Source organism: Balaenoptera borealis (genome assembly GCF_965194805.1).
Source record: "Balaenoptera borealis genome assembly, chromosome: 3".
In the NCBI taxonomy this organism is placed as follows: domain Eukaryota; kingdom Metazoa; phylum Chordata; class Mammalia; order Artiodactyla; family Balaenopteridae; genus Balaenoptera; species Balaenoptera borealis.
Window position 1 is genome coordinate 76,233,584 of NC_138866.1, and position 27,984 is coordinate 76,261,567.

At 39.9% G+C, this 27,984-nt stretch overlaps 1 protein-coding gene and 1 pseudogene across 3 annotated transcripts in view; both read left to right on the plus strand.

Moving 5' to 3' along the window:
- The window catches only part of LOC309625860 (serine/arginine-rich splicing factor 3 pseudogene), a 239,821-nt pseudogene that overhangs the window by 36,877 nt on the left and 174,960 nt on the right, over nucleotides 1-27,984 (plus strand). The gene's annotated exons all lie outside the window — the stretch shown is intronic.
- On the plus strand, nucleotides 231-27,931 carry LOC309625493 (cell death regulator Aven-like). 2 transcript variants are annotated; one of them, XM_082385106.1, is made up of 3 exons: nucleotides 231-762; nucleotides 18,441-18,618; nucleotides 27,783-27,931. In XM_082385106.1, exons 1-3 carry the CDS (start codon nucleotides 589-591, stop codon nucleotides 27,827-27,829), a joined length of 399 nt encoding a protein of 132 aa, XP_082241232.1. In that variant the 5' UTR covers nucleotides 231-588; the 3' UTR covers nucleotides 27,830-27,931. The 2 variants fall into 2 exon arrangements, with proteins under 2 accessions (XP_082241232.1, XP_082241233.1); XM_082385107.1 differs by lacking the exon at nucleotides 27,783-27,931 and adding an exon at nucleotides 25,150-25,419.

Here is a 27,984-nt window from a genome sequence, read left to right on the forward strand (position 1 = left end):
CTAAAAGTAGTGAAGGGAGGCTGGGTGTAGCTGTAGTAACTCTGAAACCAAATCCACTCTCTGGGCTCCTCTCTGCACACAGTCCTCTATTTTGCCATCCGTGAAAAGAGCCAGAAGGAGTTTAAATGCCTCTGCCAAGGAAATAAGCATCTGTCAGTTTCCAACACGTGCTTTCTGTCTTTCAATGCCCTTAACAACGAGAATGTGTGTACACGATTACTTTTCCTTAGTCTCTAGCAACATACCTGGTGAGCAGCTGTTTACAATGAATAGTTCCCCACCCTCCTGGCCTCTTAAACCCAGCCTGAAGGTAAGAGGTGAGGCTTACAGAGCGGGGACTAGAATAGGAGAGTGTTCCAGAGGTCAGGAAGTTTTGGTTTTCTTTCTTGTTTTTTTTTTTTTTGAGCGTATTAGATAAATTGTGACACCTAAGAGGAGAATAAGAAATGTGCACGAATATCACGGTTTTATAAGAGTCAGTGATGGGGTTTTCTCTCCCCTGGCGATACCATCAAATGGAAGGTGAGAAATGGGCTGGCCCTCAGCTCAGGTGTGTGGAAGCTCTCATAATCCAAGAGGTTGAGAGAGATGCTGCCTCAGCAAACCACGGTAGAGTTACTGGGCAGACACGACCAAGGTGGAGTTGGCCCACTACGGCCTGTTTCTTCTGCTGCGTGCAGCTCAACGCCATGGACAGATTGCCCAAGGACTCAGAAAGGCAAAGAAAAGCTGGCAGATGGTGAAGGGAGTGAAAACCCCCGGGTAAGCGACCTGTATGGGGACCGGGGGGGCGAGTTTCTCATCGTTTTCCTTTTCTCTCTGGCCTTGAACCAAAGGCAGGCTCTCAGCAGAGCTGCAGCCATGGCACGGAGGTAGCTAAAAACCAAGAGAAAGTCCATCTTTCTGACCAGAGGACTAGGAAAATGCAAGTTGGAGAGTATGGGGCGGGGGGGTCCCCTCCTTCTTTTGAATCATGGGATGAGTGCTGGGGTCGGGGAGCACCAGACCCTTTGGAGAGTCAGGCTGGCTGGTGGTGCCAGCAGCTAAAACGTGTAGAAGTCTGTTTTTCTGGCCAGAGGACCAGGAAAATGGGTTCCTGCAGTCCAAAAAGTATGGGAAAATGCCCGTTTTTGTTTTTTGTTTTTCCTCTTTCTTTTTTTTCCCCTTTCTGCTTTGCCCTCTGAGCGGCAATGTGGGCAGCTAGAACTCTAAGAGAAACCCGACCTTTGGGCCAGAGGATTGGGAGAATCCTAGAGAGGAAAGAGCTGGAAGGGGATCCTCTCTGTGTGTGAAATGTCCAAAGGTAGGGGCTCACCCTGAGCTGCACATCGGGGAGACAGACTGGAAGTAGCAGTGTAGCAAAAGCCTTGAGAACTGATGTGACATTGGATCTGTCGCCCACAGGAGATGAGACAGAACTTACTGTCTGGATCTAACCAGATTGGTTGCCAGATAAAATGGAACAAACAAAACCATAACATTCTCCAGAGGATGTTTAATGGGATCCAGAGTCTAAACAACTTCATATTCACAATGTTATTCTACATCTAAAATTTCACAGTATACCAGCAAAATGTGACCAATTCTTGAGGCAAAAGACAATCAATAAATGCCAACCCCAAGATGGCCCAGATAATGGAATTCTGAGCCAGAGACTTTAAAGCAGTTATTATAAGTCTGCTCCCTCCATGAGTTAAAGTATCTTGACCTGAATGGAAGGATAGCTATTCTTCTTTTAGAAGAAACCATAGGAGGAAATGTTTGTGACCTTGGGTTAGGCAAACATTTCTTAGGTATAGCACCAAAAGGATGATCCGCAAAGAAAACAATTGCTAAGTTGGACTTCCTGAAAATTAAAAATTTATGCTTTGGGAAGGACACTGTTGAGGAAAAAAAAAAAAATAAGCGACACAGGAATATATGGGAAATTGCTGTACTTCCCATGCAATTTTGCTGTGAACCTAAAACTGCTATAAAGAATAAATTCTATTAAAAAAAGACAAGCCACAGACTTGGGAGAAAATATTTTCAAATCACATATCCAACAAAGGACCGGTATCCAGAAAATACACAGAGCTCTCAAAACTCAGTATTAAAGTAAACAATTTGTTTAAATCTTTTCCCCATTTTTTAACAGATGGTTTACCCCAGAAGATATATTGATGGCAAGTAGCACAAGGTGGTCAACGTCATGTGTTATTAGGGAAATCCAAAGTAAAACCACAATGAGAAACCACTTTATGTCTATTAGAATGGCTTAAAAAAAACCCTGACAGTACCAAATCCTAGCGCTTTATTATCAGATTAAACGTACGCTTTTCATATGACCCTGCAGTCCCACTCTTAGGTATGTATTTACCCCCAAGGAAATGAAAACTTTCTGTACATGAATGTTTATAGCAGCATTTTTTTTCATAATTGCCAAAAGCCAGAAACAACCCAAAGATTCTTTAACTGGTGAATGGAGACACAAACTCTCCATGCAATGGTCTACAACTTGGCAGTAAAAAGGAATGAACCACTGTTACTCAAAACAACATGGATGGATCTGCTACTAATGTACTAGGTTAAGTGAAAGAAGCTTGGAGGGTGGTGTGAAGGGAAACTTTGGGATGATGGGATTGTCCTGTATCTTGATCGTGGTGGTGGTTATATTGATTCCATTTGTCTAAGCTCATAGTACTTTGTATTTTACTATATGGAATTTGATAAAAGAAAATACTTATTGGGGACCATCTAGTAATAATTTTTAGCAGACCCTAAAAAGCTAAGTATTCCAGACCGAGAGGGCAGTTATTTTTCACATGATACACTTTGCTTTGAGGTAAGTCACCAGCCCTCTTCAGTGGTGAGAGAAGAGCGTGTCTGTTTAGTAGACTTGTAAACCTGTGATGTCTTTTTTAAGTGAATGGTGTGCCTCAGCTAACGAAATCTACCACTCTGGATCTTACTGCTTTTTGAGTGGCTTCAGGACCATTAGAAACAATGAGAGGAATTTCCCTTTTTCTTTTTAACGTTTAGTGCACTGAATTGCTGTGAATAATGCCTGAAGGCTGGTCTTGGGATTGTGTGCAGAAGGAAGCAAGGTTTATCTTGCTGGTGATTGTGACATTTTCTTTGGGACAGACCCAGGGCCTTCTTCCTGTTCCTTCTGTCCTCTAGGGTTATCTCTGAGGTAGCCCGTTCAGAACTATCTTTTTTTTTTTTTTTAACATCTTTATTGGCATATCATTGCTTTACAATGGTGCGTTAGTTTCTGCTGTATCACAAAGTGAATCAGCTGTACGTATACATATATCCCCATATCCCCTCTCTCTTGCATCTCCCTCCCACCCTCCCTATCCCCCCCCCCCCCCCGGTGGTCACAAAGCACCGAGCTGATCTCCCTGTGGTATCTTAATGATAAGTCACACTCCAGACATTTTCTTTTCTTCTCCTCTTGTCAAAATTGTGATAATGACCGTGTGTTAGTCTCAGGGAAGGGCTTTGAATTTCAGGTTTCTTTAATCTAGTCAGTGTGTTGCCTTTTTAGACATCCCAGTGGGGACACTAGTTTGGGGGCAGATGAGCCTTTTTGTGCTGAGCATATTATGGAAAGATACAGCATTTTCCTTCTGCCAAGCCTAGAGCTCATGTTCTAATAGGTAGTAGCTTTTTCATATTTATTCCTCTTGAGAGTTTCGATTACGATTTTAAACTCACAGGCTGCCTTGTTAGAGGAAAGCAATACTACGAGTCTAATTTGTGCTTCCTCCACAAAAGAGTATTTGGACACTGTTGGTGGGGATCTAGAGAAGGTGGAATTAAGTGTTGCTTTACATTTCTATGAAGCGGAGATAGTCTCACGCTTACACAAAAGATGAGGTACACATCATGTCAGTATTGCTAACTCCAAGGGAATTTTACCGACATGCGATTATTCAGGCTCGCTGTGCCATGGCCCAGCTTCAAGGCCCTTGGCTTGTGTGCACTCCATAATCCTGGTCCTGAGATTTGCGTTTTGTCCTTGTGGATTGAGGGCTTTGAGAAAATCCACCTTTCTCTAATGCAAGGTAAAAAGCTCTCTCCCTTCCTATGTGTCTCTGCTGCCCTTTCTTTTGATTGAAGTTTTTTCCTCCCTAATGTTGGAAGAGCTTCCTACAGGTCATACTTGAAAAGAGCTGCAGAAGGGAAATGCTGATTATAGCATTCTGTCCTTTCACAGGGGAAATTGTCTTGCGAACCTCTCTGCCTCCGGAAAGTGCATTTTCTTTTTCTCATTTCTCAATTTTGGTTAAAGTGGTGCGGATGGGAAGGAAAGAGTTTTTGCGGACATGTAGCCATGATGTCATTCTGCTGATGGCAGAGGAGCAGAGAAGGCAGTTGAGCCCGAAAAGAAGAGCATGCCGGCTTGAGCTCCTTGCAAATGTCACGCATTATGGGGCAAACGTAGGCCTCGCGTTTAACCCAGGCGTTTTGTCTTCATTGCAAACAACGCCATCTTATGCCATCTACAAAATATTTGCCCTTGAAACCTCTAAATACGATGTTTGTAGAAGTTGGCATCCGATTTCTATGGACGCTAAGGGGGCCGACTGACAAGAGTGCTCCGAGCGTCCGAGTCGTTTTCTCTTCAGGCTAATGTTGTCATGTGTAAGTGCTCTTGAAGATAAAGAAAAGATTTTAATGTAAGAAAAAAAAAAAAATCAGCCAGCCCACAAAAGAGAAATGTTATGCATTTTGTACAGATTCTATTCATCAGGGAAGAACTGCATAGGGGGATAAATTCAAAAGAGGCACTTCAAATGGTAGAAAGCGAGAGACCGTGGAAGCATACATTAAATTATGTGTCAGATAAAATACGTGCACAAAGAAACACTTTTCCAATGATTGGTAGAGTGAGTCACTCCTCCTCATTCGGTCAGTGTGTGCATGGGCTGCCCCACATCACGTAAGGTAGGGACTCAACAGGAAGAGAATTCTCTTAGGTCCGTTTGTTCTTTCATGTGAAATGGCAAATTCGGCAGCTTTCACTGGGTAGGGGCTGGGTTTAGCCCTTGTCTTTGAAGAGAGAACAGCTAAAAAGGGTAGAGATTGTGTCTTTTGTCTTCAGAAATTTGACCTATAGGTTAAATTTATAGGTTAAGCTTATAGGTTTTTGCCACAAGGAGAGTAAGACTGTAATTCAGTCAGGGGATGTAAATGAGGAGATGTGCAGAACTTATATGAAGGCCCACAAGTTTCTAGCTGCACAGCTGTAACTTAGATCAGTCACGAAGGAAAGTGCAGTGAAAATTGCAGCCCACTTGACTGAGTTGTGAGGCGGTGTGAGGAAGTGTGTTCTCCCAGATGGTAGCATTCGTCCTTTAATTAATAAGAATAGATTGTATAAGATGTAAATCACACCTATTTGCTTATGGTTTTCTTTTTTTCACATTTTATCAGTTTGTCACCCATTGACATCATCTTCTATTTTAGTTTCGACAATTTTTGCAAAAGCTCGTCAACTCCCCTGTTCAATTGCATATTTTTCTTCATGTCATGGATTACGTGTGTCCTTCTCTCCCCTCCCTTCTCTCTGGTCACATTTATTGCTTTTAACTATAAGTGACTTATTACTATCAAGCCGTTTCCCCATCCTGTGAACCTTGCTGTTTCCAATAATTAATATGAACGGGTTGCAGTGGATAAGTTTTTGGGGTCAGACATTTGTTCTCTTGTGTGGTTGGTAAGTTTTTGGAGTGGGTACGTGACCTGTTTCAACTGTATTTCATCTGTATACATATAATTGATTATGTATCAGTAAGGTCTTGTCTATCTTCCAGGGCTTTCTTGAAATTAAGATAATTGAATGAGAATGAGTTTTGAGAGATGCGAGATGGTGTCATTGATGCAGGGAAGGTAGTTTCACACATCAGAAGATGATTCTTGAATAATCAGTCTCTGGCTGGTTACATCTCTTCTGCTCGTTAAACAGTCTCATTAGTTTTCTCTGTTGGTAGTTAGGAGTTTTGAGCAGGACCTTCACAAAAGCTTTAGAAACTGAAAGACTAAAAACATTAGAGAGAATGATTTGTTTTACTAAGATTTTGCTCAGTGAAGAGACATATTTGCAAAAGCACTAAATTACGTCTCAGGCAGATTGTCATTCTGCCTCTGCCAGTAAGACCTTGGGCAAGTTCTTTTCTGAAGCTCATCTCATCTCATCTCCAAAGCCTCGGGGCTTAAACCAGATGATCTACAAAGATGCTTTAAGAGAAATACTGTTATTTCAACCAAATTTTCAATTTGTCTCCTTGGGTTGATTATTGTGGAACAAGTTTGTAAAGGTATTTATCGGTAAGAAATTCTGTTCTAAAGGTAGAAAATGACATTATCTAGTAGTAAAACGTGTTTTGAGGCGTGGAAAAGAGTAGATGACGTCATTAAAAAAATAAATTTATTGACTCTGTTGTGTGCATAGGGTAAAGTACAGCAGCATACAAAAGAACTGTATATGACTTTGTGATTCTTCGAAGTGCTGCTGGAATAAATGGTTGCCAGGTAACAGTTTTCAGTCCTGTCAGAATCTCTGAATAAGGCTTACTGAAATCACTTACCTTGGTAATTGGCATCTTATTAGAATTAATAGCTACGTGGTAACAGGGACATTGTATGAAAAATTAAGTGGTAAGTGTTTCAAAATAGCTAACTTCTTTGAGGAAGCTGCTTACTATTACTGAAACAAGGATGGGATCTCCATGCTGTTTAAAAGGCAGGTGGAGGCGGTTACTTTGTGTCATTTCGTAGGGAGAGTCTAGCACTCCATTCTAGGCTCTGTGATGAATTGTTACCAGGTGGACTGGGGGTGAATTTGGGATGGGTGGGTGTGTTCGTAGTTGGTGAAGGGACACTTGGCAAATCATACACAGTATTTTGGTAAGCCCAAGAGATTATTTACAAGACAGTGGTTCAGAACTCTGAACGTAAAGAAGAAAACAACCTTGCTTTTTTCTAAATACCTGTTGCTCACCAGAGGAGGGTATTCGCTAAGTTATTTCAACTGTTTCTTCATTCTCCCGGACTCTGTAGCACACAAGCACCCAGAGACACTTGGGTCTAGCTCACAGTGGGTTCACAAGTTTGATGGAGAAAAGTTTGTTAGCTGGACCAAAAACTGGTAGAAATATTTTAGAAGAGATTCAGGTGCATTTTGCAGCTCTGGAGATAAATAGTGCTTGAGAGAACTTTTGACTGAAGTACAATATGAAAGAGAGGGGGACGGTTGTGAGCAAAGAGACTGCCTCATGCAAAGAATGAAGTAACAAGGAAATAAGTGACCGTGTGAGACAGATACCCACCAGAGTCCATCTCAGAAGCTAACTTTAATATAATGTTTATTAGGTAATTTTGAAACAATCTGTTGTGCTGATCTGATAGTGCTGTGAACTTCATTCTGATAAGGAACCTAGGAAGTAGAAAATTTCGCCCCGTTTTGTGTCCACAAAAGTGGTTACTGTTCGGATCGGGGGTGTATCGTCGGAAGGAAAGGTGCAGAGCCTGTGAGGAGCTAGGACTGGAGATGAGCTGTATGGCCCCAGGCTCTTGATTCTGCTAACAAATGGTAATCAGTTCTTCATGCCTCATTTTTATCAGACTCTGAGCCAAAATAACACCAATGAGAAAGAGATAAAAGAACCTGGAGAAGGAAAGGGATGGCATGAAGGGCCCCATGAGCCGAGTCATTGAACAACCGCTTCATGGGTTGTTTTACCTTTTTTTTCTCTGTTCTCAGACTCTTTCCGCCTCACTTTTTTTTTTTTTTTTTTTATGTATTGACATCTCTGAGCAACATTGAGAGTGGACAGCTGTTCTTTTTTATCCTTTGGCCCGAAAGACTGAGGGTAGAATTTCTAGTTACATACTTAAAACAGTGAAATTGTATTCTGATAAAACACTTCTGGATGCTGTGTGGGATTTATTGTAAAAATGTGCTTATCCTTAGTATCTTTGTCCTTACAATAACAGCTTTGTATGGGATTTGATCATGATCCTCGGTTGTTCCTGATATTCATGTGAAAGCAGTTTCCGGAACTTTTAAAAGGGAGACACAACCTAAGGTTGGCTTTTCAGATTTCATGGTTCTGGAGCCCCCTCTTATGTTATTTTGAAGTGTAAAAATACGGACATCTCACATCTGGTATATCCCTGCCTCCTCACCACCCCTACCCCCAAACCTGGACCTTCTTTTCCCTCCCTCCCTCCCTCCCTCCCTCCCCTGTTCTGCTCAACTGTGACTCTACCCCCAGCAGTTTCTCCAGAGTGGAGTCTTGTCCTGCAAAGGAGCTTTGCCCTGTTACTTTTGAGGGTTCATAAGGCCCTGGCTTACTCAGCCCCTTCAGGCTTTCCTGTGAAGGCCTTGTACACACCCACTACTGGAATACAAAGGACCCAACGTTCTTAGCCGCTGTTCTCGCCGGCCCTCTTCTAGTGAGCCCCTGTTGTTTATTTTGGGATGCTCAGGTCTCCTCGGTGCTCCATTGCTCCCTCTGCTTCCTCTCACAGGTGCTGGTCCATGTGGGGCTTGTGGCTGCTGGTGATTGGTTTCTACCTGTTCACCTCTGTCACTTTGTGGCTGTACCTTGCCACCTAGGTTTTTGTGGATGTTTTCCGTGTGTTTTTGATTTTTCTGTCCTCGTGGTTGTGTGTGGACTTTATGGGGGGGTTTGGGAAGACTAAAAAACTGCTACTACTGCTACCATCTTCCTAGAATCCTCAAACATGTTTTTCTTTTTCACCCTTTCCCATGGTTGACCTCCCTGGGCTGTGCTTTGAACAGCTCTCATCCCTTAGTTAGAAGCGTGTTCTTTGCTAATTCTCCTTGAACCTGGGGACCGCCTTCCAGCAGGAGATAGCAGCTGTTTCCTTTACTAGAGTAATCTCAGGCCACGTGTTCTCACAGCTAGAGCTGAGGTATACTATTCCCTCAACCTTCTTGCCTTCCCTGAAGTGCAAGACTGGTCCTGCAAACGTCCCCCATCCCTCTCCTTCCTCCATTTCTGATGCTCTCTTTCTCCCATAGCGTCTTACGTGTTTTTCAAAGCACATATCACACTGCTTTAAGTGTGCGTTTGCTTCTCTGATTTCCCCACAGGACAGCGGTTCTTAAGGCTAGGGACCTTGTCTTGTGTTTTATATTCCCAGTGCCTGAGCTGCTGCTTGGCACTCAGCAACTACTCAAGAAATGCTTGTTGAAGGAACACTCGCAAACGAGCAGTGCAAGGAACAAAAGCAGTCCTCTTCAGATATATTGTAAGATAGACAGAGGGAAAGAAAAGTGCCACTTAGGCTTGTATTTAAAGAAAAAATGTGTCCTGGTATGGAACTGTGAGGATGACTATTTTTATTTTTATTTTCAAAATTTCTGGTGGGGAGAGGGCAGCACTGGTCAAGCCACATCTACCAAGTCCATTTTGATTATAACCACTAAACATGGTCATGGGGAATTTAAGAGATATAGAACAATCAGTGATAATGATTAAGGAATCAGAACTTTGTCATTATGAAGGAAGAAATATGATTAATTTAGGTAGAGAACATAATCATAGACCCAGGTAGACTGGCCCAATGTGATTTCTACATGATCTTGCTTGAGGGCAGAGGGTGGACCAGGGCTACCCAGGTTCCCTTTAGATTGATAATTCTTTACTAATTTAATTAAGTTCTGTCTGGTGATTTGAGGGTTTGGGGAGTGTCTTAAAGTTGGCCAGATAAACAACAGCTATTTAGCGGTCTGTGATTTTTCTTGAAAATGGAAGGTGATGACATTAAAACCTCAGTAACTAAGGAAACCAACCCTGTGCTGGTGGAGAAGTGAGGTGAAAATTTACCTGAGACAGAGTTGAAAGAAAATCTGGCCTATAGAGAAGAAACTAGTGGGGAGGGGGAAGAGGAGAGGGGCAAGATAGAGGTTAGGGGTTTGAGAGGTACAAACCACTGCGTATAAAATAAATAAGCTACAAAGAAGGATATGTTATACAGCACAGGGAATATAGCCAATATTTTATACTAACTATAAATGGATATAACCTTTAAAAATTGTGAATCACTATGTTGTACACCTTAAATTTTATAATATTGTACATCACTCTACTTCGATTTAAGAAAAAGAAAATCTGATTTCCAGTGTTAAGCCCATGCAGTGTAATCCCTGGGAAGATGGGACAGAGGCAGGTGCACCTGAAGTACCATTTGCCTTCTTAGGAAGAGTAGACTGTCAATGGCTGTGGTGGAGGGGAATATGTTTTGTACACTGAGCTTTACCCAGGAATGCTTAGTCTACATGCACTCTTTATATGAAGGTTGATTATTTTTGTGTATGTAAAACCTTTTAGTCAAATGTTTTGATAAAGCAAGGTTCTTACTTGAAGGCCTCTTAGTTGCTTTTCTAGTTAACTTGTGTGACTTAGAGCATAACCGCAGCGAGAAGCAAATTGTCTCCCTTATAGTTGCACGTAGTGCCTTCTCTACTGGAAAAACTGTTGATGTTAATTCGTAGAATTTTACCAGGGAGTTGGGACTTACATGGTGGATTAATTTGGTAGTTTTTAAACCTTTTTTAAGCCTGAATTCTTACGTGGAGCTCAAGTTGTAAAGCAGATAAAGCGAAACTGATTCATTCCATTGCCACTCCCACCCTCCTTTCCATAAGGACTCCATAAAAGGACATACACAAAGTATAGTTTAAAATCACCAGTTGGGACGAATGGATAAATAAAATGTGGTATATGCATACAATGGAATATTATTCAACAGTAAAAGGAATGAAGTACTGAGACACACTACAGCATGGATGAGCCTTGAGAACATTATGCTAAGTGAAAGAATTCAGTCATAAAAGTGATTGCATTTATAGGAAATGTCCAGAATAAGCACATCTATAGCGACAGAAAGTATGTTAGTGGTTTTCTAGGGCTTTCTAGAAAATGGAGAGTGACTACTCATGGGTACAGGCTTTTTGGGGTAATGAAAATGTTCTAAAATTGATTGTGGTGATTGTTACACAACGTTGTGAATATACTAAAAACTATTGAATTACATACTCTAAATGGGTGAATTGCATGGTATGTGAATTATACATCAATAAAGCTATTATTTGAAAATTTGAAAAAAAAAATAAAATCACCAGTTGGCCCAATGAAAGTTACTGCAGTCTAATTTCCCAGACTGCCCTTAAATCATGGAAGCGATAAACTCTCAAGGTCTTAGGTGGGCTGCCAGCAAATGGTAATTGGCTTTCTTTGCCTCCTATTTTTAGGCAACACTCTGAAACAGTAACACAGGTGAGAAAGAAAGACTTGAGAAAGAAAGATGTAAGGACTGGGGTGAGTGAGGAGGCCTGTGGAGAAGTGTCACTGAACAGCTGCTTTGACGGTTGGGTTACCATTTTCTCTGTTCTCAGATGCCTCCACCCTCTCTTCTTTCCCGTATACTGTTCACAAGGAGGGACAAGAAAAGAGGCTGTATATAATTCTCTTGCTAGAGAAACAGTTGAATTTGAATACAGTCTGGATCCCTTTTTTTCCCAGTCTGGATCACTTTTTTTCCCATTCTTAATGGCCACAGTATTTTGGAGCTCAAATACTATGTATGTTGTTCTGGGCTCAATAGATAATTTATATATATATGCCACGTATTGCATTTACTAATTTTTTCAAGTATGATCATGTTGTAATGTGTATTTTATTTAATACACAATGCCAAATGGAAATGTCGTCCTTAGTATACCGGTATACTAGGTATATACTATATTTTTTATTCAGTCATTTATTAAAATTTAGCTTCTTGAAATGATATATAAAAATTATTTTTGCTAGCACACTTTTCTAATACCGAAAGCTGTCATTGAATTCTTTAACCATGATGGCGTGTGAATTTTTTTTTTATTAAAAGCATAATTAAAAAAAATAGTGATGCCCAACAAGGACCTACTATATAGCACAGGGAACTATACTCAGTATTTTGTAATAACCTATCAGGGAAAAGAATCTGAGAAAAATAGATAAATATGTAGGTATAACTGAATCACTTTGCTGTACATCTGAAACTAACACAACATTGTAAATCAACTATACTTCAATAAAAAATAGTGACGTATCAGTTGCTGCTTATGGTCCAAATGATTATGTGAGATAAAAATAACCTTAATAGGGTTAAAAATATAAAAGTTGGCAACTAGATTATTAACTAATGATATATTTTAAAACTTGATAACATTTCAAAATTTTATACTAGGATGAATTAATATAATTTTCAAATTATACACAGTGTAACATTTTTGGTTGGATATATTTGACATTATTACTTAATTACTGAAATCAGTTTCCAGTTACTTTCTGTAGGAGGGTTTCATATCTTTCTATCTGACCTGTTCCCTTCTGTGGTATAATTGCATTTTGTGAGAAACATACGAGTTTGTTGAAAAATGTGTGATTGACTATTTTCAACCTCCTTATTAGGTTCAAAGCAGGAAAGCCTTTTTCTACACCCATTTACTCCAGAAGAAAGTAGAACAGGGACCTTCAAAAGGTAGGTTCCTGAGTATAAAAGGCTTTAAATAGGATCTGTTGTCTAACTGTTATGTATTAGTAACTTCCCAGATTTTACTGGTTTATCTGCAAGCTCTTAATGATAAAGATAATCTTTAAAGACTGTTGCTTTTTTTTTTTTAATTTTTATTTATTTATTTATTTATTTATTTATGGCTGTGTTGGGTCTTCGTTTCTGTGTGAGGGCTTTCTCCAGTTGCGGCAAGCGGGGGCCACTCTTCATCGCGGTGCGCGGGCCTCTCACTATCGCGGCCTCTCCTGTTGGGGAGCACAGGCTCCAGACGCGCAGGCTCCAGACGCGCAGGCTCAGTAATTGTGGCTCACGGGCCCAGCTGCTCTGCGGCATGTGGGATCTTCCCAGACCAGGGCTCGAACCCGTGTCCCCTGCATTGGCAGGCAGATTCTCAACCACTGCGCCACCAGGGAAGCCCCACTGTTGCTTTTTTGAAAGAGAAGGTAAGAGGATATTTAAAAAATAATGTTGCCCAAACGTAATGTTCATAGGCTGGCCAGTTAAATTAAGCTGATTGCAAGTTAATGTAAATTATTATTGTAAGTTAAATAGGACTACAGCTTCAGTGAGTAAATAATTTTATTTGTTCTGCTGTGTGTATTGGTACCTTTTGTCTAGTTGTTCTAGCCATTATTGAAAATGAGGTGTTGAAGTTTCCAAATATTGTTGAGCTATTTTTCCCTTCAATTCTGTCTGTTTTTGCTTCATATATTACGGGGTTCTATCTTTAGGAGCATATGTTTAAATGTTTACAGTTGTTATCTTTCTGATAGATTGACCCTTTTATCCTTGTATAATGTCCGTTTTTGTCTCTTATGACAGTTTTGCCTTGAAGTCTATTTTGTCTGATATTTGTATAGCCACTCTAGCTCGGTTTGGCGAACTGTTTTGAATAGAATATCTTTTTCCATCCTCTTACTTCATTTTAATGATATTTTTATCTTTGAATCTAACATGTCTAGTGTAGACAGCATACAGTTGGATTTTTAAAAATCTATTCTGCTAGTCTCTGCCTTTATGATTGAATTGTTTAATCTATTCCTATTTAATGTTATGACTGATACAGTTGGATATTTGTATCTGCATTTTACTTTCTGTTTTCCACGTCTCACGTATATCATTCCTCTATTCCTCCTTTACTGCTTTCTTTTGCACCAAGTGAATACTTCTAATGTAACATTTTAATTCCTTTAATGATTTTTTTCACTTTTTTGTAGTTATGTCCTTAATGGTTGCTCTAGGGCTTACCATATACCTTTTAATTTATTGGACTCTGCATCAGATAAGTTAATTCCAGTGAGATATAGAAACATTACTCCAGTACGCTCTAGTCCCCATTTCCCCTTCTTGTGGCATTGTTGTTATACATATTCCATCCATATGTTACAAAACCAGTAACACATTGATATACTTATTACCTTATATAATTTTCTATCCTTTAAGGAATATGAGAGAAGAAAGAAGAGTAAGCGTATGTTTGTGGCTTTTGTTACAAGAGCCTTCTTATTTCCTATTTCTAGTTTTTTTCATTTGTTTTTGGGTATTCCCCACATAGAGTTATTTCCTTAGACTAATACAGTTTTGCTCCCACTCACCTCCTTATTGCCGTTATTGGCAAATGTATTGTTGGGTCTATAACGTATAGAAATATAAGTATGCACATATTGTTTTGTACAGTTGCTTTTAAAATCAGTTATTGGAAGAGAGGCTGTATCAGATATGATTTGCAAATGTTTCTCCCATTCTGTAGGTTGCCTTTTCATTTTGTTGGTAGTTTCGCTTGCTGTGCAGAAACTTTTTAGTTTGATGTAGTCCCACTTGTTTATTTTTGCTTTTGTTGTCGAATCCAAAGCCTCATTCCCAAGACCTATGTCAGGGAATTTACCACCTATGTTTCTTCCAGGAGTTTTATGGTTTCAGATCTTACATTCAAGTCTTTAATCCATTTTGAGTTAATTTTTGTGTATGGGGTAAGATAGGGGCCCAGTTTCATTCTTTTGAATGTGGCTCTCCAGTTTTCCCATCATCATTTAAAGAAGAGATTGTTTTTTCCCCCATCGTATATTCTTAGCTCCTTTGTCATTAATTAATTGACCATATATGCATGGGATTATTTCTGGACTTTCTATTCTGTTCCATTGAGCGATGTGTCTGTTTTTATGCCAATACCATACTGTTTTTTTCCGTTTATTTTTTAAAATTTATTTATTTATTTTTGGCTGTGTTGGGTCTTTGTTGCTGCGCCCGGGCTTTCTCTAGCTGTGGCGAGTGGGGGCTACTCTTTGTTGTGGTGCGCAGGCTTCTCATTGTGGTGGCTTCTCTTGCTACAGAGCACAGGCTCTAGATGCATGGGCTTCAGTAGTTGTGGCACACGGTCTCTAGAGTGCAGGCTCAGTAGTTGTGGCGCATGGGCTTAGTTGCTCCACGGCATGTGGCATCTTCCTGGACCAGGGCTTGAACCTGTGTCCCCTGCACTGGCAGGCGGATTCTCAACCACTGTGCCACCAGGGAAGTGCCCCATACTGTTTTAATTGGTATAGCTTTGTAATATAGTTTGAAATCAGGAAGTGTTATGCCTCTAGCTTTGTTCTTCTTTTTCAAGATTGCTTTGGCTATTTGGGGTCTTTTGTGTTCCCTTACGAATTTTAGGATTGTTTTTCCTATTTCTGTGAAAAATGCCATTGGAATTTTGATAGGGATTGCACTGAATCTGTAGATTGCTTTGGGTAGTATGGACATTTTAACTATTAATTCTTCTAATCTGTTAACAAGAACTAGCTTTCCATTTATTTGTACTGTCGATTTCTTTCATCAGTGTCTTACAGTTCACAGTATACACCAGACTACTTTCATAATGATGATGTTAACATAATAATGATGCCTTCCTATTTAGTTTTCACATTGCTTTCATCAGTATTTTCTTATTTGTTCTGTTCTTTCTCTCCATCATGGGACTATGCATATTTTATTTTTTGTCCCAGATTTTTGCAAGATGAACCAAACATAAAATCTCTAGGAGTTTTTAAGATACACCTTTCTCTAAGTTACATCAAATGTATTCTAAACTTTATTACTTCTACTACCCTCTTGTGATGGAGGCTAATGACGACTTTTCTTGTCTCCACTGTTGGGTGGAGGTAATGAGATTCTTGTTCAGTGATTCTTCTACGTTGGGGATTAGTGAGTCATTCAGCTGTGTGAGGCCCAGCCTATTATAAACAGTCTGTAAATATTAAATGAGGTGATGGCAGGGTCATTAATTCTATCTAGGTCTCCAGTCTTCCATTTCAGTGGTTATTTCTGTGTTAATACTTCCTCGGGTGTTTCAGATGATAATCCTTTCACATCGAGCTAATTATTTTGCTCAGGGTTACATTTTTGCCATGGCTATATCTGTGTTCAAAGTTTTTTACTAACTGGAGAAGACTCTCTGAACTCTGTTTACCCAGTGGGTCAGCAAAAGAGTATGGGATTTTCTCAAATTAAACCCTGCAAGTATTTTTCAGCTGTAGTTCTATTCCCCAAATTCTCATCAGTTGCAAAGCTATTTTCTTTAGGGTGTTCCTGGTATTTGTTATTTATATAGCAGATCTCATTCAGTCACATACCTTTAATCTGCCAGCATCTTATGGTTCTGAGAAGCTTGCAGGAATGGTAGGAAACCTCTAGGTTTCAGGCAGTCTCTGCAATTTCTAGAATATAATGTGGATTGCCATTTTTTGGGTGCTGTCAAGGAGGTTTATGATATTTGAGTGCTGAAAGTGATCTTGAAAGGTCAGTTACTCCATTGTTTCATGAAAACTTATAAAAATTTGATTCAGGTGAGGACTGTTGACTACTGTTAAATTTGTTAGGTGAATGGTTGACGGGGAACTAGAAATTTGTAGTGGACCAAAATAACACTACACAGACAATTTCCTAGATGTAACAGGGAAAACATATCCATACAGTGGGTGGATCAGGCTTCATCATCCAAAGTCATTGGTTAATCTTAGCTTTACTTATGTTGGCTTAGCCATTTATCGTCTGTCATTTGATGTGATGTAACATAAGGTTCAGAGCACCATCTGTGATGTATTTTAGCCAAAACCTACCTGACTCTGTTGGGTGTTTACATTAAAAAAATTTTTTTATCCACTCTTTCCTGTAAACTGATATACTAACACCACAAGGAAGCAGCCAGACAGAAGATGGGTCCTTTTGCATTCTACCTGTACTGGTCTCTTCAGTAAATCAATGTCATAAAAATAGAGGTTGTACTAGATTCAAAGAGACTTAAGGGACAAGCACTGAGATACAACGCATGATCTTGAATTGGATACTGGCTTAGACAAACCAACTGTAAAGGAAATTTTTTTGTCTGTTAGGGAAATTTGGAAATAGTCTGGATGTTATATGAAATGAAATTTACTGAAATGCAGAAGTGGAGAATATTGATGAAAAACTCTGGTTACCAAAAAAAAAAGTATATATAAATATACATAGTAAAAGATCTGGAAGTATATACACTAAGGTGTTAGTAGTGGTACTCCCAGGTGATGGGAATGTGGGGTTTTAATATTTTTACTTGTCTTTCCCTCCTAATTTTCTGCAATGTACAACCCGTTTCTGTGTTAATAAAAACTTACTTTTAAAAAGTCTAACTTATCCTATACGGATGGATTATTTTAATATATTTCACAAATTCTTTTCTTGGTAAGGATTTTATAATCTTTGGGATACTCCTTTGAATTGTATCTTTAGATTCCATATATATCTTTTTTAAAATTTAATCTTTTATTATGGAAAATTTCAAACACATATTAAAATAGATAGAATAATATAATGAATTTCCATGTACTCATCATCCAGCTTCAGAAATGATCAATTATGCCCAGTGTATTTCATCTCTACCCACTATTCCTCTCCGCCTATTATTTTGAAGCAAACCCACATGTCATATCTTTGCAACCATAGATAGTTCAATATTTATTTCTAAAAGATAAAAACATTAAAAAAAATGGTATCACACCAAACAATAAGTAAATAAAATAACAGTATTTCCTTAATATAAGAAAATATCTTGTTCACTTCAATAGTCTTATAAGTGATTTTGTCTAGTTATAGTGTTTGAATCAGAGTACAAATAACTTCCCAACATTACAATGGTTACGTGTCCATTAAACTTTTTTTTTTTTAACATCTTAATTGGAGTATAATTGCTTTACAATGGTGTGTTAGTTTCTTATTAAGCTCTTTTAATCTATAGGTTTCTCCCTCCTCCCCCATCATTTATTTTCCCTTGCAATTTATTTGTTGAAGAAACTAGACCCTTTATCTTTTGTAATTTCTCACATTCTGCATTTTTCTGCATGCCCTCTTAACATTTTAATGCCCAAGTCTGGAAACTGTTCTCTAGAATGCATCTGAGTAGGTTCCCATTTAAAGCTTATAAAATATACTTACGGAATGTGTTTGTAAAATCTGTAAGTTGGAAGAACTAATTTCCATCCTAAAGTCTTTTGAATTTAAGACTCTTATAGCCTTGATTATTTCAGTAAGAAGAAACCACTCTTGAAATAGGATTACATTGGGGGTAGACTTTAGTGATTCAGTTACACTGATTTTAGGTAGGATCTCATCAGATTTCGTTTTCACAGCTAAATGAAGAGTTTACGCTGAAAGTACATTCTGATATAATGGGGTTCTCTTGAAATATTATTTAATACTTGCATAGAACTTGGTTTATAAGATGTGCTCTTTATCGTGATACCTATGTACTATTTTTTTGTTTTGATTTGTTTTTAAAAATTTTTACTGCTAAGGCTACTAAGGTTAAGATTTCCACTGCCTGCTTATCGATTTGTCTCTCATGATTGCAGGTCGAAGATGACAGTGATGCAGAGACCTGTGGAGAAGAGAATGAAGAACAGGGAAACTATTCTAAAAGGAAGATAGTTTCTAACTGGGATCAATATCAAGATACTGAAAAAGAGGTCGATAATGAAAGTGGAGAATCACAGCGGGGGACAGATTTCAGTGTTCTCCTCAGCTCTGCAGGTATGAATTCCAGTTGCACGCGTACTGCTTAGTGCTCTGAAAGTTGCATAGGCATCTGTGTTCCTTTTTAAATAGCATTTTAATAACTAGAAATTCGTTGTTTGTTCTTTGGATTTTAAATCCAGGTAAAGGACAGTGTGTCCAATGGTTGGCAAGGAAAAAGTGATATTTCTTTCAATGGAAATCTGGGTTTCCATGTACTGATGTAGAAAGACTTAAGTCCTGGTTGAAATGGATAAAAGGCTTTATAGGAATGAAAAATGCTAAACTATGCCCCTCTGAATTGGGTAGGCTGAGAAACAGAAGTGTTTTCTTTGATTTCAGAGGAATTAGTACTGAAGTTTATACAAAGCTTTACAAAGTTTCTAGCATATACGTTCTTTTTCCTTTTACATATTAGTGGGTAGGCACATATTGGAGCCATATGTGTCTGAACACCGATACTTTTCTTTGTTGGTTTTGGACAGTCTTCTCTGTCAGCAAGGTGAGAAACTCATGCCTTCATTGACCAGCTGTTTAAGATTGACTCTGTTGAGCAACGCACAGCAGTGTGAGGCCTGAGAGTAGTAACAGGAAATGGGCCAGAGCTGGTTGTATAGAAGGCTATTCCCTACCAGCGTGTGGCATAAGAATTCAAAGGATAAATGGTGGATAGACTTTTGGTTTTCAGGAGTTATGGATGGGGAGTGGGTGGGAGGTGGATGTGCTTATAAAAGGGCAACACGAAGGATCATTGCGGTGCTGGTACCGATCAGTATCTTGATTGTGGTGGTGGACACACAAACTCCTATATACACACACATAAAAGTGAGTGCAAATAAAACGGGAAATCTAAAGAAGATTGGTAGAGTCTATCTATGTCAAATATCAATTCCTGGTTGGGATATTATACTATAGTTGTGCAAAATGTTATCATCGGGGCCAACCGTGTAGGAGATCTTGCTGTATTATTTCTGATGACTATCTGAATTTACAATTACCTCAAAAAAGTTGCCAGGTTAAAAAAAATTTAAAGGATGAAGCTATGAGAAACAGAGAAATAAAGTGAAAGTAATATTTTCAGGTAGTTGGTTTTGAATTTCTTCTTCTCCCCGACTTTTATGTTGCTGTTGAGTTGTACCTATCTCTTTTCTCATCTGCCTGTATTTTTGAATGCCTGCACCAAACTAAGTATCATAAAGTGATGAATTGTCTTCCAAGTTAATAGAATAAACCCTTCGAGTAGAAAATGAAGAGGTAAGTGGAGACAGTATTAGATTTGGGTAGGAGAGCAGATTCAGCCTGGGGTCATTATGTTTATGCCACGTAGCGTAATCCCCTTGTGTGGATGATGGCATCCAACTCGTTGTTCAGGGACTGGTAGCTCATCTTTTTGCCACTCAGATGAGTGTTTCCCTCTTATTACCTGCATTTTGGCCAGTTATGGATTGATAAGCACTTTTATTCAAGATAGGAGAAGGATAAAATGTGGGCTGGTCAGTTTCAATTTTTATCAGCTGTTCCACTAAAAGATTTAGGGGGCAAACTGAAGTAGTGCATAAAATTAACATGTGGACTACCTACCAGTGGATTTAACTGAATCAATTGTGTAGTCAAGTTACTAGGACGGTACCTGGCAATAAAAGAGACTGCATAAATGTTTGAAAGCAATTCAGAATGCTAGTCTAATCCAACAGTTATGCACATTGGCTTATGATTTTGGTTATTTATTGTAGCGTTTTATTTATAACTTAAAGCCTGGCATGGTTTGGGTCTTATATGTATATTTTTCTTGTAGTCTGTCTTTGCTTACTGATTTCTTAAGCGGTTTGTTTATCGGTGATTAGTTTCTTGGGAGATGACAACTGTCACATCTTGATATGTGCTTACATTTCTTTCCCACTCTGCTGCTGATCTATCATTTTCTTTTCACTATAGCATAAGCCTGAGAAGAGCTGCCTTGCTTTCTTCCTCTATGGTGGGGTAGGCTATATTGGATTACTTTTGAGAAGTGGCGTTCATTCTGTGATCATAAAATATTAAGAATGTCCTCTAGATAGGCTGACCATATTCCTTGGAATGATTGTGATTTTTAGTATACTGTCCTTATTTGTATAAATAAATATACAACCCAGAAAAAATATCACTGACCATACTCCTTGGAATGATTCTGATTTTTTAGTATACTATCCTTGTTTGTATAAATAAATATACAACCCAGAAAAAACATCCTAGACGTGCACATCGTAAACTTCCCTAGCTATTGCCAAAATGCTCTCCAAAGAGGAGATGAGCTGAACTTCCTAGTGTCCGCCGTCTTTGCCAATACATAGCACTGTTAGACTTTTAAAAAAAATTTTTATTGTGGCCAATTGATTGAGTGGTATCTAGTTGAGGTTCCTTCAATTATTGGAGCACCCACCATTTCCAGGTACCGTTTCAGAGGCTGAGCATACAGAAGTGAAACAGAACAGACACAAACACCTGCCTCGTGGAGTTGACATTCTAGAGGGTGGAGACACAGAAGAAAGAAAAGGAAACTATATAAGATGTCAAATGGATATAATTGCTTAGGGTAGAAATGAAGTGAGGAGGGGCCGTCACAATTTTAGAAAGGTGGCCAGAGAAAGTCTTACCGATAAGATGACAGTTGAATAAAAGACCTGAGGAAGGTGAGGGAGCAGGCATTGAGGATATCTGTGGGAAGAGTGTTCCGGGCAGAGGCAGGAGCAAGTTCAAAGGCTTTGCGATAGGAGTAAAGGAAACAGCAGAGAGGCCAGCGTGGCTGGAGCAAAGTGAGCAGGTAGGCGGTGAGGTCAGAGATGCGTCACGTGGCCAGATCACCTGGAGGCTTGTAGACCATTATAAAGATGTTGGCTTTTACTCAGAGTGAAATGTGCAGCCACTGGAGGGTTTTGAAGAGAAGAGTGATATAGCTAACTCTTGTTTTAACGGGATTACTCTGGCTGCTGAGTTGGAATAACCTGAAGACTGGTGAGGGAGGGAGCAGGTAGACCAGTGAGGCTATTGAAATTCAGTTGTTCCTCGGTATTCATGGGGGTTTGGTTCCAGGACCCCCAGTGGATAACAACATCTGTGGATGCTTAAGTCCCTTACGTAAAATGGTGTAGTACAGCTAGTCCTCTGTTTCCGTGGGTTCTGGATCTGCAGATTTCTATCTGTGGTTGAATCCGCGGATGTGGAACCTGCAGATATGAAGGGCCGACTGCAATGCAGACAAGCACTGATGGTGGCTGGGGCTAGGGGTGGTAGCGGTGGAGGTGGTGAAACATGGTTGAGTTTCGGATCTATTTTGGAAGAACTGCAAATGTAGGGTATAAGATCGGACTTGCAAATGTGGTGTATGAGATTAAAAGATGCACAAGGATGACGCCAAGATTGCGGCCTGCACAGCTAGAAGAAGGGGTTTGACATTAAATGAGATGGATAAAACTGTAGGAGGTGCTCAGTTAGCACGTGTTAAAATTGAGATGCCAGTTAGACATCTGTGTTAGTCAAAATCCTGTAGGAAATAGACGGTACACTCAGTATAATTATAAAGAAGTTTTAACGAAGGAATCATTTACAAAGTTACAGGTAGCATGTAGGGAAAGCACAAAGATAGTACAGCATTGGGAGGGCAGGTAAAGGCAGAGATGTTACCACCCCTGTTACTAGAACTCTGAAGGAGAGCTTCATGTGAGAAGTTTGCCTTGAGAGGATGAATCGCCTTTGGTCTAAAGATGTAGCCAGCAAAGGTGACTCTCCAGGGAGAGGGACAGGGGAAGAAGTGCTCTGGTCTTAGACTCCTTTTTTCCTCCATTCTCCTGCCAGGGCTCCCCATAAGCCTAACCTACTGGAAGTCAGAAGGCAAGGGAAGCCTGAAGCTGTGATCCATGTAGATCAACCTCCTAGGGCAGAACAGAGAGGGGACGGGTGGAGAGTGAATCTGGAGTGGTAACTGCAAGAGACCCAGCACAACATCCAACAGGAAATATTGGAAATATCGGAAATATCAAGCATGTTGTTGGATAAAGGTATCTGGGGTTCGGGACCCGGGTTTGGGCAGGAGATATACATTTGGGTGATGCCAGATGGTGTTTAAAGTTATGAGAATGCATGAGATGACCAAGGGAGTTATTGACTAGAAAAGTACTGAGCCCTGGGTACCACAGTGTCTAGAGGTTAGGGAAATGAGAAAAGAACCAGCAAAGGAGAATGAAGAAGGAATGAAGGAGTGTTTCCAGGAAGAAAGAGGGATTTGTGTCAAACACAGCTGATGAGAGCCAAGAATTGACAGTTGAATTTAACAACAGAAGGTTACTGGTGATCTTAGCGACAGCAGTTTTGTGGGAGTGGTGGGATAAATTCTTTCTTGGATTCAAAAAGAATATGGAAGGAGAGACATTTGAGACAGAAAGTATAAACACAACTATTAATATTGAGGAATTTTGTTTATAAAGGGAAGGAGAATAATGGGCTGGTGGAGGAAGTGGGTCAAAACATATTTTTTAAACATGGGAGAAGTAATTGCATGTTTATTTGTTGATAGAAAGATCCAGAAAAGAGGTCAAAAATAACGTGAGAAGAGGTGAGAATTACTGGATCTGTGTTCTTTGGTCCACATGAGGTGATGGAATCGTTTGTACAGATGGAGCAATTGCCCACTGCCAGGGGCTGGGGCAGTTTTTCAACTGTAATTGGAGGAAACCCAGAATATTTGGGCATAGGTATAGGTAGGTGGGTAGATGTGATGGGGGCTTGAGGAAGTTCTCTTCTGGTTGCTTCTGTTTTCTTAGTGAAATGAGAAGGCTGTCAGTGAGAGTCAGGGAGGAGGTGCTGGAAATGTGAGGAGAGAGTAGAAGTTAAGAAATAGTTATCTATAGAAAACAAACTCATGGTTGCCAAAGGGGAAGGGAGGGGGATAAATTAGGAGTATGGGATTAACAAGTACGAACTACTATACATAAGATAGATAAGCAACAAGGATTTACTGTATAGCACAGGGAACTAGATTCAGTATCTTATAATAACCTATAATGAAAAATAGTCTGAAAAAATATATAACTGAATCACTTTGCTGCATACCTGAAACTAACATAATATTGTAAGTCAACTACATTTCAATAATAAAAAAATACTAAAAAAAAAAAAAAAAAGAAAGAAACAGCTGTCTAGACAGTGGGAAATTGAAATAGGAAAATGGGGTTTGGTTGCTGGGTGCTAATGGATGCCCACAGGAGGTTGATGGTCATGAATTTAAGGTGAGAAAAGGCGTGTTTTTCCCCCATTCACATTCTGCTGTATGGGTGCAGGTATGGAGGGATGGAGAGTAGGATTTAATCATGATTATATTGTTGTTCAGCCAAGCAAATGCAATGAAGTGAGAAACAGAAAAGGGGTGATTAGAATGATTGCCATTGCATTCAGGCTGGGTAAAGAGAGACGTGCAGGCATGAGAAAGGTGAGGGGCAGAGGAAAGATAGAGGGATCAGTGGACTGTAGATTTCTCTGTGCAGAAGGATTGTTGACCTCCTTGAAAGGGGTATGAGTCGGAAAGGGGGGAAGTGGTGGCCACAGAGTGGAGCATTTCAAGTTTGGGTTTAGTGGGGCAGAGGTTGTAAATGATGATAATGATATACTCTAGTATAAAAGCGTGAGTGAGTGGCTCTGAGCTGGCGTGGAGGGCTGGGTTGCTGCGTTTCCTTGGCTAACTGTTGAGGCTGAGCATCTTTTTTTGCTGTGCTAGCTTGCTTCTATGAACTGCCTGCACACATTCTTTGACCATTTGGCTTGTTTGTTTCTTATTGACATATATTTTTAATATATTCTTGACATACATTTTTAATATATTCTTGATACTTATCTTTTGATGTTTATTTTTACAGATATCTTCTATTAGGGGATTTTCTCTTACTTTTGTAATGGTATCTTTTAGTGCATGGTTTTATGTTTTAATGTAATTGAATTTATCAACTTTCTGTCTTACAGTATGTGTTGTTTTGTGCCTTGTTTGGGAAGTCCATCTTTCCCTCAAGATCCCAAAGATATGTTCTCTTGTATTTTCTCTTAAAAATTCAAATTTTGCTTTGTTTTCTGAAGCGTGTTAAATTTTATCAGTTGCTACATTCTTTCACAAACTTTAAAAAAAAACGTTATTGAGGTATTATTGAAATATACAAAGCTGTTCATATTTAACATATACAACTTGATGAGTTTGGGGATTAAGTTTGTACCTGTGAAATAGTTGTGGCCATAGAATGTCCATCAGCCCCCCAAATTTCCTCCCATCTGCTTTATCTTATTATTAATTTTGGTGGCAAGAACACGTAAGATCTACCCTCTTAGCAAATTTTAGGTATACAATACAGTCTTGTTAGCTACAGGTACTCTGCTGTGTAGTAGATCTCTACTGCTTACCTATCTTATATAACTGAAACTTTTACGACCACTTTTAGATTAATGGAATGAGGTGGCATAGTTACTCCAGCTTGCATTTCAGTCATCTAAAGAGTATATAACTTTTGATTCTCTCTTCTACTTTTCTTTTAGTGTATAATTTCTTTCCTAACCAAAATTAGAAATAACTTATCAAGACTGAAAATTTAACTCATGACACTTCTGCACTTCTGAATGAGTAGGTACAAATATTAGCAAGGGTGAGCTCTAGGGTGAGGCACCAGCCAACTTTTCTAGCTTCATCTCTCTTGTGTGTGGGAACCCGCTGCTGCCCCAGATGCCTTGACTCCTCCTCCCCTATCAACTACTGCGCCCACGAGCCGCGAGCCTAGAGCCCGTGCTCCTCAACAAGAGAAGCCACTGCAATGAGAAGCCCGCACGTCGCAACGAACAGCAGCCCCCACTCGCCACAACTAGAGAAAGCCCACACGCAGCAACAAAGACCCAGTGCAGCCAAAAATAATACATAAAATTATTCTTTTTGAACAAAACTCTGTATTATAGAAACCACATGAAAATAATACAGAGAAGGGTTCAAACATCCACCATCCAATCAGTGTGGCGAAACAGGTGTTTTTTTTCCGAATCCTTTCTGTCCCTTTCTTACACTCATACATAGTTAACACTGTTCACTGCTTCTAATTATCTACTCTGTGGTTAGGCACAGTGCTTGGTCTTGACTGAAGATTGAGAAAAAAAGAAAAGAAAAAGAAAAAAGCCACAGTCCTTGCTCTCAAGTATCAGTAGCTCACTTCCCAGAAGGACGACTGTAAGTCTGTAAGCAGGTGACTGCACTATTGTGCTGAGTGCAGTGAGAGATTCAAGGTGAAGTCTGGAAGGAAGAAAAGTTGAACTGCCTCAATGAGTCACCCAGGGCTTCATGAGAAATAGACCCAGGAGCCAAGTCCTGATGGTTGAGCAGGACTTTGCCTGGTAAGTGGGACTAGAGAACTGCTGAAGGGTTGTCAACTGCAATCTTGAACAAAGTAACGCAGAGCACAGTTCTAAGTACTTCCCATATAGCACTTCCTTTAGACCTCACAGCAGCCTTATGAGGTACTACTCGTGTCATCCCTGTTTCACAGATGAGGGATCTAAGACGGAGACGTAAAGTAACTTCCAAATCACACAGCTAGTGAGTAATGGAATGACTGGAACCCAGGGCAGTCTGGCTTCAGGTTCTATGCTGTTCACCACTGTACTCAGAAAACCATTCTGTAGAGGAGAATCAGAATTCCAGGCAGCCATCAGGAAACTACTGGAAGAGTCCAGGCCACAAATCATTAGGGCCTAAATTGAGAGCTAAGAAGGAAGATAATGGGACAGGTAGGAGATGGGAGAACTGATAGGACTCCGTGTCCAATTCTAAGTGGGGAGGTCAGAGTGAGAAGTTAGGGGTGATGCCCAGGTTTCTTGCTTGAGTGACCAGGTAGCTAATGATGCTATTAGCCAAGAGGGGAAATACAGGGTTGCGAGAGGAGATGTGTCAGGATAGTAGTATTTTTTTTTAAACACTGTATTCTAGTATACATTTTTCTCTATTCATTGTCTTAATAGTTATCATTTTTGTCAATAGACACTGTCACTTCTCACACAGTACATCAATTTTTCCCTCTCTACTCTTCTCCAGCCTTTCCCATTTTTCATTCCTCCACATCCTATTTTTCTCTTTTTTTTTTAACCTTATCTTTTTTTGTGAAATTAACACTGTCAATGGCACTCAGAATTAAGTTATTCATCCTCATGCTCAAATTCATAATCCCACCCCTAGAGAAACACTAAACAAGCAGATGGGAGTAATAACAAGAATGTTATCCTTTTCTCTGCACCCCATAAAGGAACCAACAGGAGAACCCCTTGGACAACCTGAGCCCCCATCCCCTATGTGACCAGGAACTGTAATGGTTTGGTACATTCTCTCTTCCTGATTCTACGTGCAGTGACGTAAAGTTGGTTGCTTGAAACGGGTTACAGTGGGAACTTTTACACCACGGAACTTGGCAAAATTCTGCAAATCTGGACTTTGTTTCCACCCCCATCAGTGGGGCTGGAAACAGGTTGTTAAATATTTATCAACACACCACAGATTCAGGCTGTCACCAAGATGAAGAGCCACATATTAATCTCACGCCAGACAGCACAAATCAGGGCTTCTCAACTCCGGCACATTTAGGACTTGGTAATTTTTTGTGGTGGCGGTGGCTTGTCCTGAGCATTGTAGAATTTAACAGCATCCCCAGCCTCCAGCCACTAGGTGCTACCCACTGACGACCCTCCCTCCCCCCAGTTATGACAACCAAAGATGTCTCCAGACATTTATCCCAAGGGGCAACATCACCCTGCCTGAGAACCACTAGCAAAAATGGATTTAACTGTATACCTATCCCTCAAGAAGCCTCCAAAATTATGACATTGAAAAGATCACTGGGACGGGGGGCGGGGGGGGTGTGGGAGCAGGAATTCCCTGGCAGTCCAGTGATTAGGGGTCTACACTTTCACTGCCAAGGGTATGGGTTCGATCCCTGGTCGGGGAAATAAGATCAGTGGGTTTCAGATTAAGCCAACTTCGTTAGAGCACAGAGAGACTTGCTTGTGGATAGTAAAAGGTAACATTTATTTAACATTTACTTTGCGCCTGGCACAATTCCGAGCACGTTACACACACTAACTCATTTAACCTTCATTACTGTTTCTAGGAAGTAAATACTATTATTCCTATTTTACAGATAAGAAAACTGAGTCACAAAGGAGTTCAATCATTTGCTCAAGCTAATGAGTGACAAAACTGAGATTCATACCCGGTCAGTCTGGTTTCACAATCTGTGCCCTTATGTCTATGCTGCGGATGCCATCAGAAGTCCAGGGACTACATTACTCTGCCCTCCCCATCTATGAGTTCAAGGTTTTTTCCATTCAACCAGGAGTGTT